This window comes from Ammodytes marinus (genome assembly GCF_949987685.1).
Source record: "Ammodytes marinus genome assembly, chromosome: 13".
NCBI classification, from domain to species: Eukaryota; Metazoa; Chordata; class Actinopteri; order Uranoscopiformes; family Ammodytidae; genus Ammodytes; species Ammodytes marinus.
Genome location: NC_137217.1, coordinates 29,781,971 through 29,796,970, shown reverse-complemented (window position 1 = coordinate 29,796,970; position 15,000 = coordinate 29,781,971). Strand labels below are relative to the sequence as shown.

The 15,000-nt window shown below is 40.6% G+C and overlaps 1 protein-coding gene across 1 annotated transcript in view; it reads left to right on the top strand.

Moving 5' to 3' along the window:
• scap (SREBF chaperone) overlaps positions 1-15,000 on the top strand; it is a 47,124-nt gene that overhangs the window by 29,252 nt on the left and 2,872 nt on the right. The window contains exons 11-19 of the mRNA XM_080039660.1: positions 460-558; positions 1,934-2,146; positions 2,500-2,897; positions 4,055-4,207; positions 10,242-10,443; positions 11,425-11,540; positions 11,960-12,509; positions 13,082-13,167; positions 13,614-13,740. Coding sequence (XP_079895786.1) covers positions 460-558; positions 1,934-2,146; positions 2,500-2,897; positions 4,055-4,207; positions 10,242-10,443; positions 11,425-11,540; positions 11,960-12,509; positions 13,082-13,167; positions 13,614-13,740 — 1,944 coding nt within the window. The remainder of the gene's footprint in view (positions 1-459; positions 559-1,933; positions 2,147-2,499; positions 2,898-4,054; positions 4,208-10,241; positions 10,444-11,424; positions 11,541-11,959; positions 12,510-13,081; positions 13,168-13,613; positions 13,741-15,000) is intronic.

Genomic DNA, 15,000 nt, shown 5'->3' with positions numbered 1-15,000 from the left:
GTATTGATTTGATCCTGTTTTTACTGTACCTTGACTGACCTTGAGTGTCCAGAAAGGCACCAGTAAATAAAATATACTATTATTATTAAAGGCCTACTTCACCGGTTGGAATATGAAGGTGTATTGAACTCGGAGATCCTATTTAGTATAAATGTGCAGAAAAAATTGAAATTGGATCACCTTAGCCTGAGAAAAGGCAGAAAGAGTGTTTTATGGTCTCACTGTCTAACCCTACAGTTTCCTTCTTGTGACATCACTGTAAGGGTTAGGATTAACAGGACAGCTGGGCCAAGGGAAGACTAAGGGAAGACTGAGGGAAGAAAAACCTCATTCATTATATTATGATAGTTATTTTGTAATGATAGAACGCTGGTTCCGTATGGGTGAAGTATTCTTTTAACATTTGCTGGTCTGATGGTTCCCCTTCTAGAAATACATTTGACTGTGTGTGTGTTGCAGGAGTTTTGTCTGTTTGCTGTTGTGGGTTTGGTGTCGGATTTCTTCCTCCAGATGTTCTTCTTCACCACAGTTCTATCCATCGACATCAGGCGAATGGAGGTGAGAAGTCGCACTCTTTTAAAAACACTGAAAACTCAAGTCTGTCCCTTTTTAAACAAAAATCATGATTTTACATTTTAAAGTGAGATGCTAGGAGATAGGGTATATTTTTTTACTTAAATATATTATCATGACATTTTGCCAGTTGATTTTTTACTTTAGTTTGATTAAAACAATTACTTTTTGTATTACAGTTTTCAGAAATGTTTTAATAACTATCCACATTTGGCACTATCTAACTCATTCTGTGTATATTTGCCTCCCTTCAAAAACCAAAAATCTAGATGTTGGATAAAGCCAGAGTTAAAAACTTTTTAATTCATTAAACGTGCAGTGTGTAGAATTTTGGGTTTTATTTCCTAGCAGATTTTGTAGAAAGTAATTATAATATCCATAAGTACATTTAATTTAGTGCATAATAGCTGAATTTTTTTTTTGAATTATAATTTTTTCCCTTAGAAAGGGTCTCATATATGTCCATATTTCTGCATATTTTGGACCAAGTCCTAGTGCCGCCATCTTGAAAGTGTCATAGTTGGAATGTCATCAGGTGCATTGTTTAAAATTTAGAATTGTTCTTGTCCTTGAAGGCCACTGTAGCTTCTGTTATTATTCGAAAGGGTTGGGGTTACCCAGGGAGTGTTGCATTCTAGAACTTTGTAGAACTTTCTTGATGATGTCATATTACACACTGCACCTTTAAAGTAAACTCAACAGGAAGCAATTTTTTACCCAAACTTTTAAAGTCTTCCTGTATTTACTCTTAACAAACAGTGGCACAGATCAGTTAATCAATTCGACATTTTCAAGTGTAAACATACCAACTGGTGGCTGACACACACACACAAGCCCTTTGTCATAGGCAGATATATACAGGAGGTCATACAGGCCCACACACATTTACCACATAGTTTTCAGATTACTGTTTTCCCACATTATTTAAAACCTCTCTGCGGTCTACCATTTGTACTTTTCCAGTCATACACATACTGAGACCTTACATGAGTGTTTAGCTCAGTGGCTAGGTAAATAGGCATTAGACTTTAAGTACAGAATATACATTTACATTCATACCCTTAAATCCTTAATCCTTGTGCTATTTGTAAAATGTGATAATTTCATCACTAGAGTCTTTCCATTGAATGTGGAGGGGCGGGGTTCACCTTTCTTTTTTTGGTGTAGTGGATAGAACGTGTACCATATTGGCTCCGGCCTTCGTTGCAGTGGTCGCGGGTTCAAATCCTACCCTTGGACCTTTACTGCAGGTCATCCCCCCTCTCTCTGTCTCCCCACTTCAACTCTGTTCTATCTAATAAAGCTTGAAACAAATGCATAAAAATAATCTTTAGAAAACATCACCTCTCTCTCTCCTCAGCTGGCGGACTTGAACCGGCGCCTGCCTGCTGAGGCCGGTCTGCCGCCCCCTAAGCCCGGGCCGCTGCGCCCCCGTGAGGCGCCCCCTCCCCCCAGACCCTCCCCCCACACCATCACCCTGCAGACGCCCGCGTTCAGGAACCTCCGGCTGCCCAAGAGGCTGCGCGTCGTCTACTTCCTGGCACGCACGCGACTCGCTCAACGTATTATCATGGTGAGGAGAAGGACTTGTGTTATGTTATGTAGAGTCGGCTGTCTGAAAATTATTTTATGTTTTTTTTAACTATTTTTTTTAAATGTCACTTGTGCAGTTTGGTAGCCTGCAGTTAGTTTAAAAAAATTAGTTTAATTTGTCATTCTTAATATTAAAACTGTCGGCCCTGCATCAATCAAAACCAGTGAAACAGTCACTTTTAAGGTCCCTTTCTGCCTTCAAAAAGGGATCCAAAGAAAGTTTGTTTATTCAGTTATGAGAAAATGTTCACTTCTCTGACACACCCAAAGTTACATAGTGCACCTTTAAGCTGTAGGAACCCATTCATTATCCCATATTCACTTCATCCTCAGGTTGGCACGGTGATCTGGATCGGCATCCTGGTCTACACGGACCCGGCCGGCATACGGACCTACCTGGCGGCCCAGGTGTCTGAGCAGAGCCCCCTGGGAGACCCTGGGGGGGGCGGGCTGGGTGTGGTGGCCCCTGTGTTCAGAGGAGGAGACCCCACCAGCACCTTAAGCCTCCACCACCACCCAGCCCAACCTGAGCCGACTCCCGTCCCAGAGAACCAGTCCCAGGGGCACCAGGGCTCAGCGCGGGCCGGTCCCCCTCCTGTACCCCAGGCCCCTCCCTCTCCCTCTGTCCCACAGATCACATGGGGCGCGGAGGACGAGGAGGGCTGGAGGAGGCTCTCATTCAGACACTGGCCCTCGCTGTTCAGCTACTACAACATCACACTGGCCAAGAGGTAAAGTCAGCGTGCAGAATCGGAATTTTTATTATTTTCTTTTCCTTTGCGTTTATTTTTGACAAACTCAGAAATTGCTTCGATAAAATGATTGAGGAACCCATAACCCTTTCTGGGGCTACGCAATATATATAGGTTAACTTCAGTAGACAAAAATGTTGACAAAAATTGGCTCTCAATGAGGGGAATAGACCCTGTGGACTTTTTATTTATACGGGAAAAACGTTTTCCCCTAAATCAAGAAGGGACTATATATGGTTACTTCATTGACCTTGATTTGCAAAGAAATAGAAAACTTGGAGAAAGTTACAAAACTATTTTTTTTTTTTTTAATTCTGAGTATTTCAAAGACTGTCTAGCAAAGGGTTAAATACATTTCTATATAAAAAAAATTATATTATAGGATTTGTATGACGAATGACAATAGACCAATAGCACTCTGTTGAAAGCAAAAGGCCATACACCTTAAATTATGACAGCTCTTTCATACAGATAATGACTCTACAAGCCACTTACCAGTTTACATTTTTTCCTTTTATACCTCAACAATTACCCAGAGCTATAATTTACCCACGTGCTTTATCCATAATGACAGGTGGGAGGGGCAGGAACAGATTATACTTTCACATTAGCAATGCCATCAATTATGGATGACTGGACAAAACCTCACACCTACGACTATCATACTAACACTTTGCTGATTGCTCAAAGTGTGTTTACGTCCCTATCATAAAGTAGCTTTAGCCAGTTTTGGTTTATACACACACACGCGCACGCACGCACGCACACACACACACACACACACACACACACACGCGCACACACACACACACACACAAAGGCGCTATATAGATAAACTTTGATTGGGTGGTAGAATGGCCTAGACTAGAGGAAGAGGGTTTGTAGTAAAACTAGTGGTGACTGGTATTACGTCTACGGTGCCCACCATCTCTACCATTGTGTCCTTGAGCAAGACACTTAACCCCTAACTTCTCTAGGGGCGCTGGCTGTACTATGGCTGAACCTGCGCTCTGACCCCCTCTGAAGTGTGGTAACCTGAGATGATTGAGAGGGGGATATGTGAAAAGACACAGTTCAATGTGCCTTGTGTAAATTGACTATTAAATGTAACTTAACTTAACTATATTGATTTCCAGGTACATCAGCATTCTGCCGGTCATCCCCGTCACGGTTCACCTGAGCCCGCAGGACGCGATAGAGACGCGGCACCCTCAGGACACCAGACACCCGCCTCCACCCATCATCCCCAGAGTCCCCGTAGATCTACAGACGGACCTCACACTATACAAGTTAGTACAAGACAAACACAATCTCTCTCTCTCTCTCACTCACTCACTCACTCACTCACTCACTCACTCACTCACTCACTCACTCACTCACTCACTCACTCACTCACTCACTCACTCACTCACTCACTCACTCACTCACTCACTCACTCACTCACTCACTCACTCACTCACTCACTCACTCACTCACTCTCACACACGTTTGTACGGCTATACTTGTGAGGACTCTCATTAACATAATGCATTCCCTACCTAGCCCCTGACCTTAAACAGGCCTTTGACGAAGTGAGGACCGGGGAATATGTCCTCACTTGATTGATGGTTAAAAGATAAAACTCGTCCTCACAAAGATCACACACACACACACACACACACACACACACACACACACACACACACACACACACACACACACACACACACACACCTATTTCCACCTGAATGTGAAGAGTCTAAACCAGTTGAGCTGAATACGTCAGTTTTACCAGCTCAACAGGAGTCTATTAAATACCTGCTCAAAGTAACACTGTCTGCAACCATATAGTAAAGTGTGCCCCCTCTCTTACGAGGGCTCCAAACTGTCACACTGTAGTGTCATATTTCTACAGCACTTAACACGTCAGCACTTGGAAAATATCTAATAAAATATTCAACAGGTAACGGGAGTAATCTGATCACCCACCAGCTGTATGTAAATGTGGTTTTAGAGTAATTACCTTATTGGCGTTTTGGTCTCTTCTGCATGTAAACAAAGTCAGAGTTGGATGTAGACTAGGCTAAAATTCAATTCAGTTTATTTAAGAAGGGGACAGTGCAAATTAATAAAATACAAAACATGGGTTAAAAATGCCAGAATTACCCAAAAGGATATTTTTCATCTGCAGTCCCCTGCACAATGCCATTATTTCTACTGTTACATTTGATTTGGTCAGTTACATAAACTAGTGTTGAGTTTATCTAGTTTGTAAAGAACCTATAAAATCTTTCAACCTCTTCGGCGTCACCATGTTTTATTGTCCTACAACATTCATTTGCAAATTAATTATATGGAATAATCAGGCCTTTTTATACACAGATCAAAACAATGTAGAAAGGAAAACATGTCCATACTACCTTTTATGTTTATATTTTTTATAAAACTGCCGTGATTTAATCAATTTGACAAAAAAAAAAAAAAAAATATTGTGAATCTGCACCTAGTTTAAAAAAAAAAAAAAACGCCCACCCATGATACTGTAAGTAGTGGACACAGCTGTTTTGCGTCCTTGGCCTTGGGACTTTCCCCTCCCAGAGTGTCATTGAACTGATTGCGCGGTGGACATTGAAACGTTAGCTTGAGTAACGTTAGCTTGAGTCCCTCCTGCAGTATTCTTCACCTGAAGGCTGAGCAGGGAGAATAGAAGCCAAAGGTTTCTGAGGTAAAGGTCACGTAGATTCTGTCACACTATGTAACACAGATTTGAGGTCAACTCTGGAGCGTGGATATTTAATTTATTGATATAGCACTTAAAGGTGCAGTCAGCGATTCTGGAGAATGCGTGTTATCAAAAATATCTTTTGTCGAAATAAGTAAATATCTTCTCACAATCCTCTACCTGTCTGTCTGTGTGTGTGTGTGTGTGTGTGTGTGTGTGTGTGTGTGTGTGTGTGTGTGTGTGTGTGTGTGTGTGTGTGTGTGTGTGTGTGTGTGTGTGTGTGTGTGTGTGTGTGTGTGTGTGTGTGTGTGTGTGTGTGTGTGTGTGTGTGTGTGTGTGTGTGTGTGTGTGTGTGTGTGTGTGTGTGTGTGTGTGTGTGTGTGTGTGTGTGTGTGTGTGCAGTGCACTAGTGTTAAATAGGCATGTTTCTAGCTATGGTGGGCCCCCTTTGTTTACATGCCAGTTTACAGTGTATTAACACCAGATTGTGTTTTCAGTGATGAAACAGTATGGACAGGTAGTGGGTCACTGATGTTGACAAAAAGCATTCACCAGAGTCACGTACTCTACCTTTAAATAATTGGAAAAAAATGAAATGTGTATTCAATCAGGAAAACATGTTAATGTTAATTGACTTTTTACTTGTAAAGTAAAACATGAGATGAATGAGACTCATGGATGCATAGTGTGCACTGTGTCAGGTGTCACTGCATTCATTGTTGTTCTCTCCGTGGGAAAGAAGAGAGAGAAAGAGGGAGGTTGGTTTGTTTTCTCAGCCTTTGGTGCGTATTGTCTCTCTCTCCCTCCCCTGACGGGACCGGCCCGCCTGGCTGCTTTATATGTGATGTAACAGTGGAAACTTTAAACAGTTAATCCTGTAAACTCTCTCAACTGGAGCAGAGGAATTAAACATGTCAGTGGGTTAAATGCATTAATTATGTTCTCTAGCTTAAGAAGACTTTTGATCAATTAATACGATCAGTTAAAGGTGAAGTCGGCGATTCTGGAGAAAGCTTGTCCAAATCAGTGAATAACTCCTCATGAAAAGAAAAACGATTCAAGTACTAATACACACTACAGCCTATAGGCTCTTTAAACAGGCATGTAAACATATTGTGTTTAAATACAAAGGGGGCGCACAACGTAGCTAGCAACATGCCGTTTTCCTTTAATTTTTTGTTCCTTTTCAGAACAGAAAAATTCAACTTGGGAAGTAACTTACATCTTAGCTTTCAAACACACGCAACATCATGCGTTGACCGTAGTTTCTAAAATGCATTGCTGATATATATGGTGCCTTCAGTGCAAGAAAAAAGTTGTAAAGTTCAAAGTCTCTTTCTCGTGTTGTTGTTGCTGCCTTGTCACCTTGCCTGCTTAGCGAAAACATTGAAGTATTTTGTTTCATCTTTGCCCGATAGAGAGAGAGAGAGAGAGAGAGAGAGAGAGAGAGAGAGAGAGATAGGAAATGTTATCAGCTGAAGAGAGAGAGAGTCAGGGTCAAGAGACCTTCACAGCAAGGGGGAAGAGAGAGCGTGTTTGGATGACCCTGACAGAGAGAAGGCCACTGTGATAAAGGTGAATGCCATGCTGTTACAACCCCATTCACAACAGGTTTGTAAGGACACCGACAGGGATGGATTTGTTTTTGTAATCACGAGAAGAGATCTTGGCTTGCAACTAAACAAACAAGCAATGGACACTCACAGAGCCTTGATGTGTTGACACGTCCGTACTGTGTGTGCTGAACAAAAAGCCTACACAGCCTAGTCTCTGTAAACGGGCATTTTGCTAGCTATGGTGCACATATGACTACCACCTATTTCTGGAATAGGAATATTTTATGGAGCCTTGATGTGTTGAAAATGTTTTGAAAAATGCACACAACCTATTTCAAACTCCAAATGAGCCATATAATCATATTCAGTGCTTTTTCTTCTGCAAAACCAACTTTCTTTGAGGATGTATGACTGTCTGGGTGAATGCATCATCAGCTGCTCTAACTTCCTCCTGCATTAGCATTTAGATTTGTTTGTTCCAGTGTTTCTGTCAGTATGTGTTCATGTTCATTCAAATGAGGAGGGGGGGGGGGGTTGTGTGTGTGTGTGTGTGTGTGTGTGACATGAAAAGTTCTGGAGCTCGACGTTTCCAATGGTTTCTAACTTTTTGATTTAAATTCTGTCAAACATTGACAAGGTTTTTCTTCTGTTTGAGACTAATTGCATTAGAGAACATAAACTACTATTTACTTTTCTTTTTAAATACAGAGCTCTTGTTTCTGAGAGCTTTGTTTATACTTTTTTTTGTTGATCAGCCAAAATTATTCATTATTAATAATAATTATCATAAACATAATCAATAATGGAAATTATATTTAGTTTCACCCTTCTTATCGCATTTCCTCATGCCAATTTTTCTTTCCTCTTTCCTGCCTCCTGCATCATGTATGTGTTGGTCGATCAGTCGATACAGGTTAAGCAGTTCATAATTGCCCCAATATAAACCTGTTTTAGGACTAACCCACACTCTAACTCTTTATGAGATATTGATCAGTAGCCCTTTTTCTAACATATTCCGGTACGGAGACATTGTGTCATTTCTGTGATCGGTACATAAACCAGATGTTCCATTAAAGTTAGTAGTGAGCCAATAGTGGGAGCTGCATCTGTTAGTAATGAAGTACTAGGTTCTTTGTGTTCCCAATGTTTTGGAACAACTGGCACACAAACATTTTTGCTGCTAAAAAACTATATGTAAACGTGGTGATTTTGAGGGTTTTCTTCAGCAAATACATGAGATATATGTATTTGTAATGCTCATTTCTAATAAATTATTATCATCGAGAAACATGACGGTGTGCGGGAGTTTTTCCTTTAGTTTCGCTGCACCTGTCATCCACTCTTTTTCAACTCTTTTTTTTAAGTTTTTACACAAAGGATTGAGGTTTGACAGGTTGCCAAAAAGCCTAATACATTTGCTTTTTCTGAGTCTATGAACTCAAATTGAGATTATTATGTGTTATTCTGACAGTGTGTGAGCCCTGTAGCAGCCAATAATGTTATTACAACCGATGACCTAAGAATTGTATTGGTTCATAATTGTATTACATCATACATGAGTTACATTGGTTTTTATTTATCTTTAAATCCTTAATTGGTAAACAGCCACCTTATTTATCAGCTATGCTCGACTGGAACTCTCAGTCTTTTAATACCCGATCCAGTGAGCTGCTGCTTTTAAAGGTTCCTAGAGTTCACTCTAAGTTGGGAACAACTGCTTTTAGCTATAGTGCCCCCACCTCTTGGAATGCCCTTCAGAGCAACTTCAATATGACCATTCTCCCCACTTTTTCTTCTTTTAAATCTATGATTTCTGATTTTCACTATCACCACTGCATTTGTTTTAACTGAATTAATTTTTTAAGCTCTTTTATTGTAATTTTTTATTTCTTTTGATCTTTTTTATCTTGCTAGGATTTTGTGTTTCTCTGTTTTATTCTGTCACTCTGTTGTTATTGTTGTTGTTGTGTTGTGTGCGCTCGTCGGCGTTGTAAATGAGGGGAACCTCAATGCCTTTCGAGTTTGAATAAATAAAGGTTTCAATCAATCAAATCAAAAATACTAGCTACAAGCACAAAGAAACCAAATACACAAAGCTCATACACCCGTAAAGATAACCCTTTATTCTCAGTCATCGTGACGTCAAAAATTTCAAAACATTTCAAAAAACAACATCCCTGCTTTGTGTCTGGTCAGATTCCTTTGTGATGCTATCTTTCCAGTTTTTTCTCAACTGTCAGTTTTGTCTAATAACAGTGACAACACCTCAGAAATATAACTCTTCACCTTAATGTCTTTTTGTCCAATGACCCAACATTCTCCATACTTCTAAGTGTTCAGTATGTACAGTATTGTGTAGAGTTGTTTTAAAAGATGCGTTTTAGTTTTAAACAGAGCAGCAAACAGTGTGGTTGAAGGACTTGTATTTCAGGCTTGGTGGGTCCCACTCCTCTGGCAGGTTTCATCCCCACGGTGATGTCACATTCCCCGGCCGGTATTAGAACAGTTTGTCATGTCACGTCACACTTTGCCAGGTGGATAGTGGCATTATTCAAATAGTGAGTAATACAAAAGTTGAGTGAAATATGAGGAAGCCATTGTGACTTCAGAGGAATTTATGCATAATTAAGGAACCCAAATTCAGGAATAAACAATGTAAAAAAAAAATGTTGCAGTTAATGGTTCATTTCTAGAACAGACGTGTAAAAGGGTATGTTGCTCTAGCTACAGTGGCCCCCTTTGTTTACATACCGGTTTACAAAACCTAGGCTGTGTATCATAACCAGATTTTTTGCCCACACACACACACACACACACACACACACACACACACACACACACACACACACACACACACACACACACACACACACACACACAGTAAATACAGGTATTGGATCGTGAGAAGATATTCACTGATTTTCACAAAAGGTGATTTTGAAAAAAGCACTCTCCAGAATCACTGAATCCACCTTTTATATGAACAAATCTTAAAGGTGAGGAAGGCTGTGGTGAAAATAGTATTTAATTTGCCCCTCCCTTCCCCCCCCCTCTGTGTCTCTACAGAGTGGCAGCCCTGGGTCTGGCTGCTGGCGTCCTGCTGGTTCTTCTTCTCTTCTGTCTCTATCGCGTTCTCTGTCCACGGAACTACGGACAGAACGGAGTGAGTCACGGGCGCCGTCGCCGAGGAGACCTGCCATGTGACGACTACGGTTACTCGCCGCCCGTCAGCGAGATCTCACCTCTGCTGCTCAGGGGACACAGTATGGTGAGGACATGGAGAAGCACTAATAATGAATAATAATAATATTATGTCATAGAAACCGTTCATTTAATAATCAAATCATTTATTTTACTTTACAGAAATGATCAAAAATGTACACAAAAAAATCTGAGCTAAAACGTCATAAAAGGGGAGCCATTACATTTTTTTTTTTTAAAGATGAAAACTCTTCCTTTATAAAAAACAATAATAATATCCCCAATGATTATTATTTTCTTTAATTTTTTTAAATTAAAAAAAATAAATGTGTAACTTCTACATAGTTATGCATTATGAGAAGAGTTACTGTAACTCAATGGGACCTTCCTGGTGAAATAAAAATAAAAAATTACTTCCAGGTTTTTTTTTTTTTTTTTTTTTTAGTAACTATTTATAAAAAGTAGTAGGTAATGCATAATTATGTAGTAGTTACTATGGCTTCTAATCTCCAAATCCCATGTTTGTATCATGGAAAGCACAATTCATTCACATATCTGCTGAACTAAGTGACAAGATAGGGCCTTTAATAAGCAAGGACAAGGTCATTTAGTAAGGCCGAAGGATCATTCTCCTTATAGCCATAAGTCATACAATACAAATAGATTTTGATATTGATAGTGAGTCATACTTGCCAAGGACATCGTTATCTCTAAGTCTTTTTCACTTTTAAAGTAATATAGTGAGTTATCTTTGACATGAATGGGTTTATTGCAAGCAGGAACTCTTGAAAGGACCGACATAGACAATTGTTTATCGCGACTGATTTGAAAATGATGTGTGAGCCAAAATAAACTGTCACCTGCTACACAAATTATATGTAAATATACTTTGTGTTTGTGTGTGTATCTCTGTGTCTCTGTATGTTTGTCTGTCTGTCTGTGTGTGTGTCTGTGTCTGTGTCTGTCTGTCTGTCTGTGTCTGTCTGTCTGTCTGTCTGTCTGTCTGTCTGTCTGTCTGTCTGTCTGTCTGTCTGTCTGTCTGTTGCAGGACATTGAGTGTCTGGCCAGTGATGGGATGCTGCTGGCTAGCTGCTGTCTGGCGGGACAGATCCGGGTTTGGGACGCTCAGACTGGAGACTGTTTGACCGTCATCCCAAAACACAAGTGAGAATCCAACTAAAAACTTGTATTTTTTTATAATGCTTTTGACAGGGACGTCTTCCAAGTCAACTTTATTGTAAATTCTTGAAATATGGCGGCATACATAAGGATGGAAATGGCGTTTGTCTCTGACCCACGGGGCAATAGGAACAATAATAATAAAAAAATAAAGTAGAATAAGATAATGGTAAACAGTAAAAACTTAAAAGTATTTAAAAAGATACAATAGAAAGTAAAAATTAAATAAATTAAATTGAAAAGTGCAATGTAACGGACAAATATTTACAATATGTGCAATATGCAGTCAACTGGATGTACATTTTAAGGCCTTTTGATGTGCAGGCATGAGTATGAATGAATATATTAAGAGTTATTGGTTCAGAGTTATTCTAAATTATATTTCATTCTTACTTTTTCTCCAGGCTGAGGCGCAGCAGCAGCAGTGGTTGCTGGGAGCAGCGTGACGGTTGGGACAACGTAACCTCCACGTTAGACCCAGAGTGTATGTGCTCCGACGCCCGCGGCCTCTCTATCAGCGGGGACAGCCTGTCAGAGGAGGAGGGCTTCCCAACCAGACGCCGCACCCCTCCCAACCGCCCCTGTCTCTTCACGGACCAGCCCGACCTAACCCCTCTCATAGACACTAACTTCACCTCCCAGCCCCCCTCACACCCGCCCGCGCCCCCCAGGGAAGGCTTCGATTTTGGGGGTTTGGTGGAGCGAGCGTACATGGAGCACGAGCCCCCGTCGCAGTCCACATACCCACATTCTCCTTCGTCGGCCTCGTCGTCGCCGCCCACAGCCGCTCAGCTCCAGAGACGACCGAGCTTAGGGGACAACGCGCTGCTCTTACCCCAGGAGAGAGGCTCGACGGCGGGCACGCAGGCCACCGCCGACTGGGAGAGCTCCGTATGGGCCATGGAGCTCAGAGGAAACCTGATCGCTGCAGGCAGGAGCAGCGGGAAACTGGAGGTGTGTGAGAATAACAAAGTTATGCCAATGATTCTACATGTTGGAAACTATATGAATTGCAGGGTGAAGGATTTTGTGACAGAGGTTTAAAGTTTGTATTGTCCTGGCCCTTTATATGTTTATTTGCTGGATTGAGAATTCCTTTGATAAATTAAAAGTTACTAAAAGCCATTTCATTTGTAAACAAGGAGAAGCAGCTTTTAGTTATTATGCACCAAAAATCTGGAACAAACTCCCAGAAAACTTGAGGTCTGCTGCAATTCTCAGTTCTTTTAAATCGAGTCTGAATACTTTTTTGTTTCCATTTTAACCTGCAATTTTTATTTTATTTGCTTATTTTATTCGCTTTTAAATGTTTTATAATGTGTTTTATGTATTTTAATCTTGCCCCTGTAAAGCACTTTGAGTGGCCTTGTGTCTGAATTGTGCTATATAAATAAACTTGCCTTGCCTTGCCTTGTATAAAAAAAGAGCTTTCGCTTGTTAGAGATACTGAAGCTTCACCTCTGTCATTCTATTTAAAACATCAATTAAAATGTAAAATAATTCACACTTTCCCCGTTTGGTTCCAGTTGTGGGATGCGGTGGAAGGGTCGTTACGCTGCAGTAATGAAGACGGAGTGTCTGGAATCACAGCTCTAGCTTTCCTCAACAACAGGTTAATAATAATATAACACACAAACATGCATTTATCATCTGGTTTAGCTTTTATTTAAATATATTTTTGGGGCAAATATTTGTTCTTTCATGGAGGGAATGTACTGCAACCTAAACACAATTGATTCCATTTCAAAACAAGATTTTGGGGGATATGTCTACACACGTATTGCAATATGTTGCAAATAGTTCAAACTAACTTGAAACTCATTCTGTCTTGACAATACAAAAATGTGTTTTGGTGTCTCGCATGCATAATGGTTGTGAGTTTTTGTGTGTGTGTGTGTATGTGTGAATGAGAGAGAGCGTTGTTATTATTTTACAAACATTTTTATGTATGTCTTTTTCATTTGCTTGTTTTTTTGTAATTTAAATGCATTCTTTACAGTTAGTTTAATCATGCCTGTACTGATCTCTGACCCTCCATGTCTGTCCCTCTCTCTTCAGGATCGTAGCGGCTCGTCTGGATGGCTCTCTGGATTTCTTCACCGTTGAGATAAACAAACCTCTGTGTCTGCTGCAGTACAGAGGTGAGGCCATCACAACACAACCACTAATGTCTTTCATCTCGCCTGTGTAGTGACAACTTAACATTGTAGTAAAAATAGTATTTTCTTCATTTATACTCATGACATTACCTACTTTGGGATGCAAGAAAGTGCGATAGGCATTCTTTTATAGTTTTCAGATTTTTAATAAATCAAACGATTGACTGAGAAATTAATCATTTGTAACACTAATAAAATCCAGATGTTTCCACTCAAATTAAAAAGAAATGAGGAGGATGCTAACTGTCGTGTAGTGGGTATAGCACGTACCATTTGAGTCTCAGGGTGTATTCACACATGGAAAGTCCGTTAGTTCACTTGCTTTGGTCCAGACCAAATAGAATTTGGATTTTTTTGTTTGGTGTGGTCCACTTTCATATTGCCCCTTTTGCAAGTGAACCAGCATTACGAAGCAAAACCACACGTGATCTAAGGTCATTCATTCATTGGACAGACATTCTGGGGTGGAGAGAAGCAGGAAGAACGAAGTAAAAACTGCGAATTTATCATTGATATAATATGGGGTTAAAAATAATAAAAATGCCTACATCTAGCCTATAAATAAAGAAGAAAAAAATCTAATTATTGTTGTTTCATATGTTTATAATATGTAGCCCTATGACAATGCCACGTTATGTGGCTTCTAGCCTACGATGTGAAACATAATTTTTACTGTATTTTTGCTGCTGGACGCGCGACTCGCGTGAAGAATAGGCTCAAACTGAAACACAGCTGATTAAGCTGTGTATCAGCTGGGTGTCAGTTCGGCGCAGTTCAGCACCAAACTGACACGGGGACAGTATTGACGGTCCCGTTGGGAAGAACAATAAAAACACACACTTCATGCAAAGCGCAGCGTGAACCTGTTGGCACTGTAGGCTACGGGAGACGCTCCTCTCCATCTGATCGCTGATCCGCACGCATCATTATCAAATGTAATATTTTCGCTCGGGGCTCCCGGTCAAACCACAACTAATCTTCCTAACAATGGCGACAACAACACTTTCCCATAATGTGAAGCTGGTGGCGATTTATTAAAAAAGAAAAGAAAGAAAAGGCGCAGTGCTTCCTGCAATTGGGTCGGATCGAGTCCGGCCAAATTCACACCACAAACGAACTGCAGCAGAGTGCGTTTTGAAGCGCATCGAGACTACCTCTTCAGCTGGGTCTCGGAGCGTTTGTTTGGTCCGCCCCCGAGTGCGATTGCTGTATTCACACCTGTCTGAAAGATGCGCACCGAAGGTGGAAGTGCACCTGAGTTTGTTTCAACCGAACTAAACACAGCA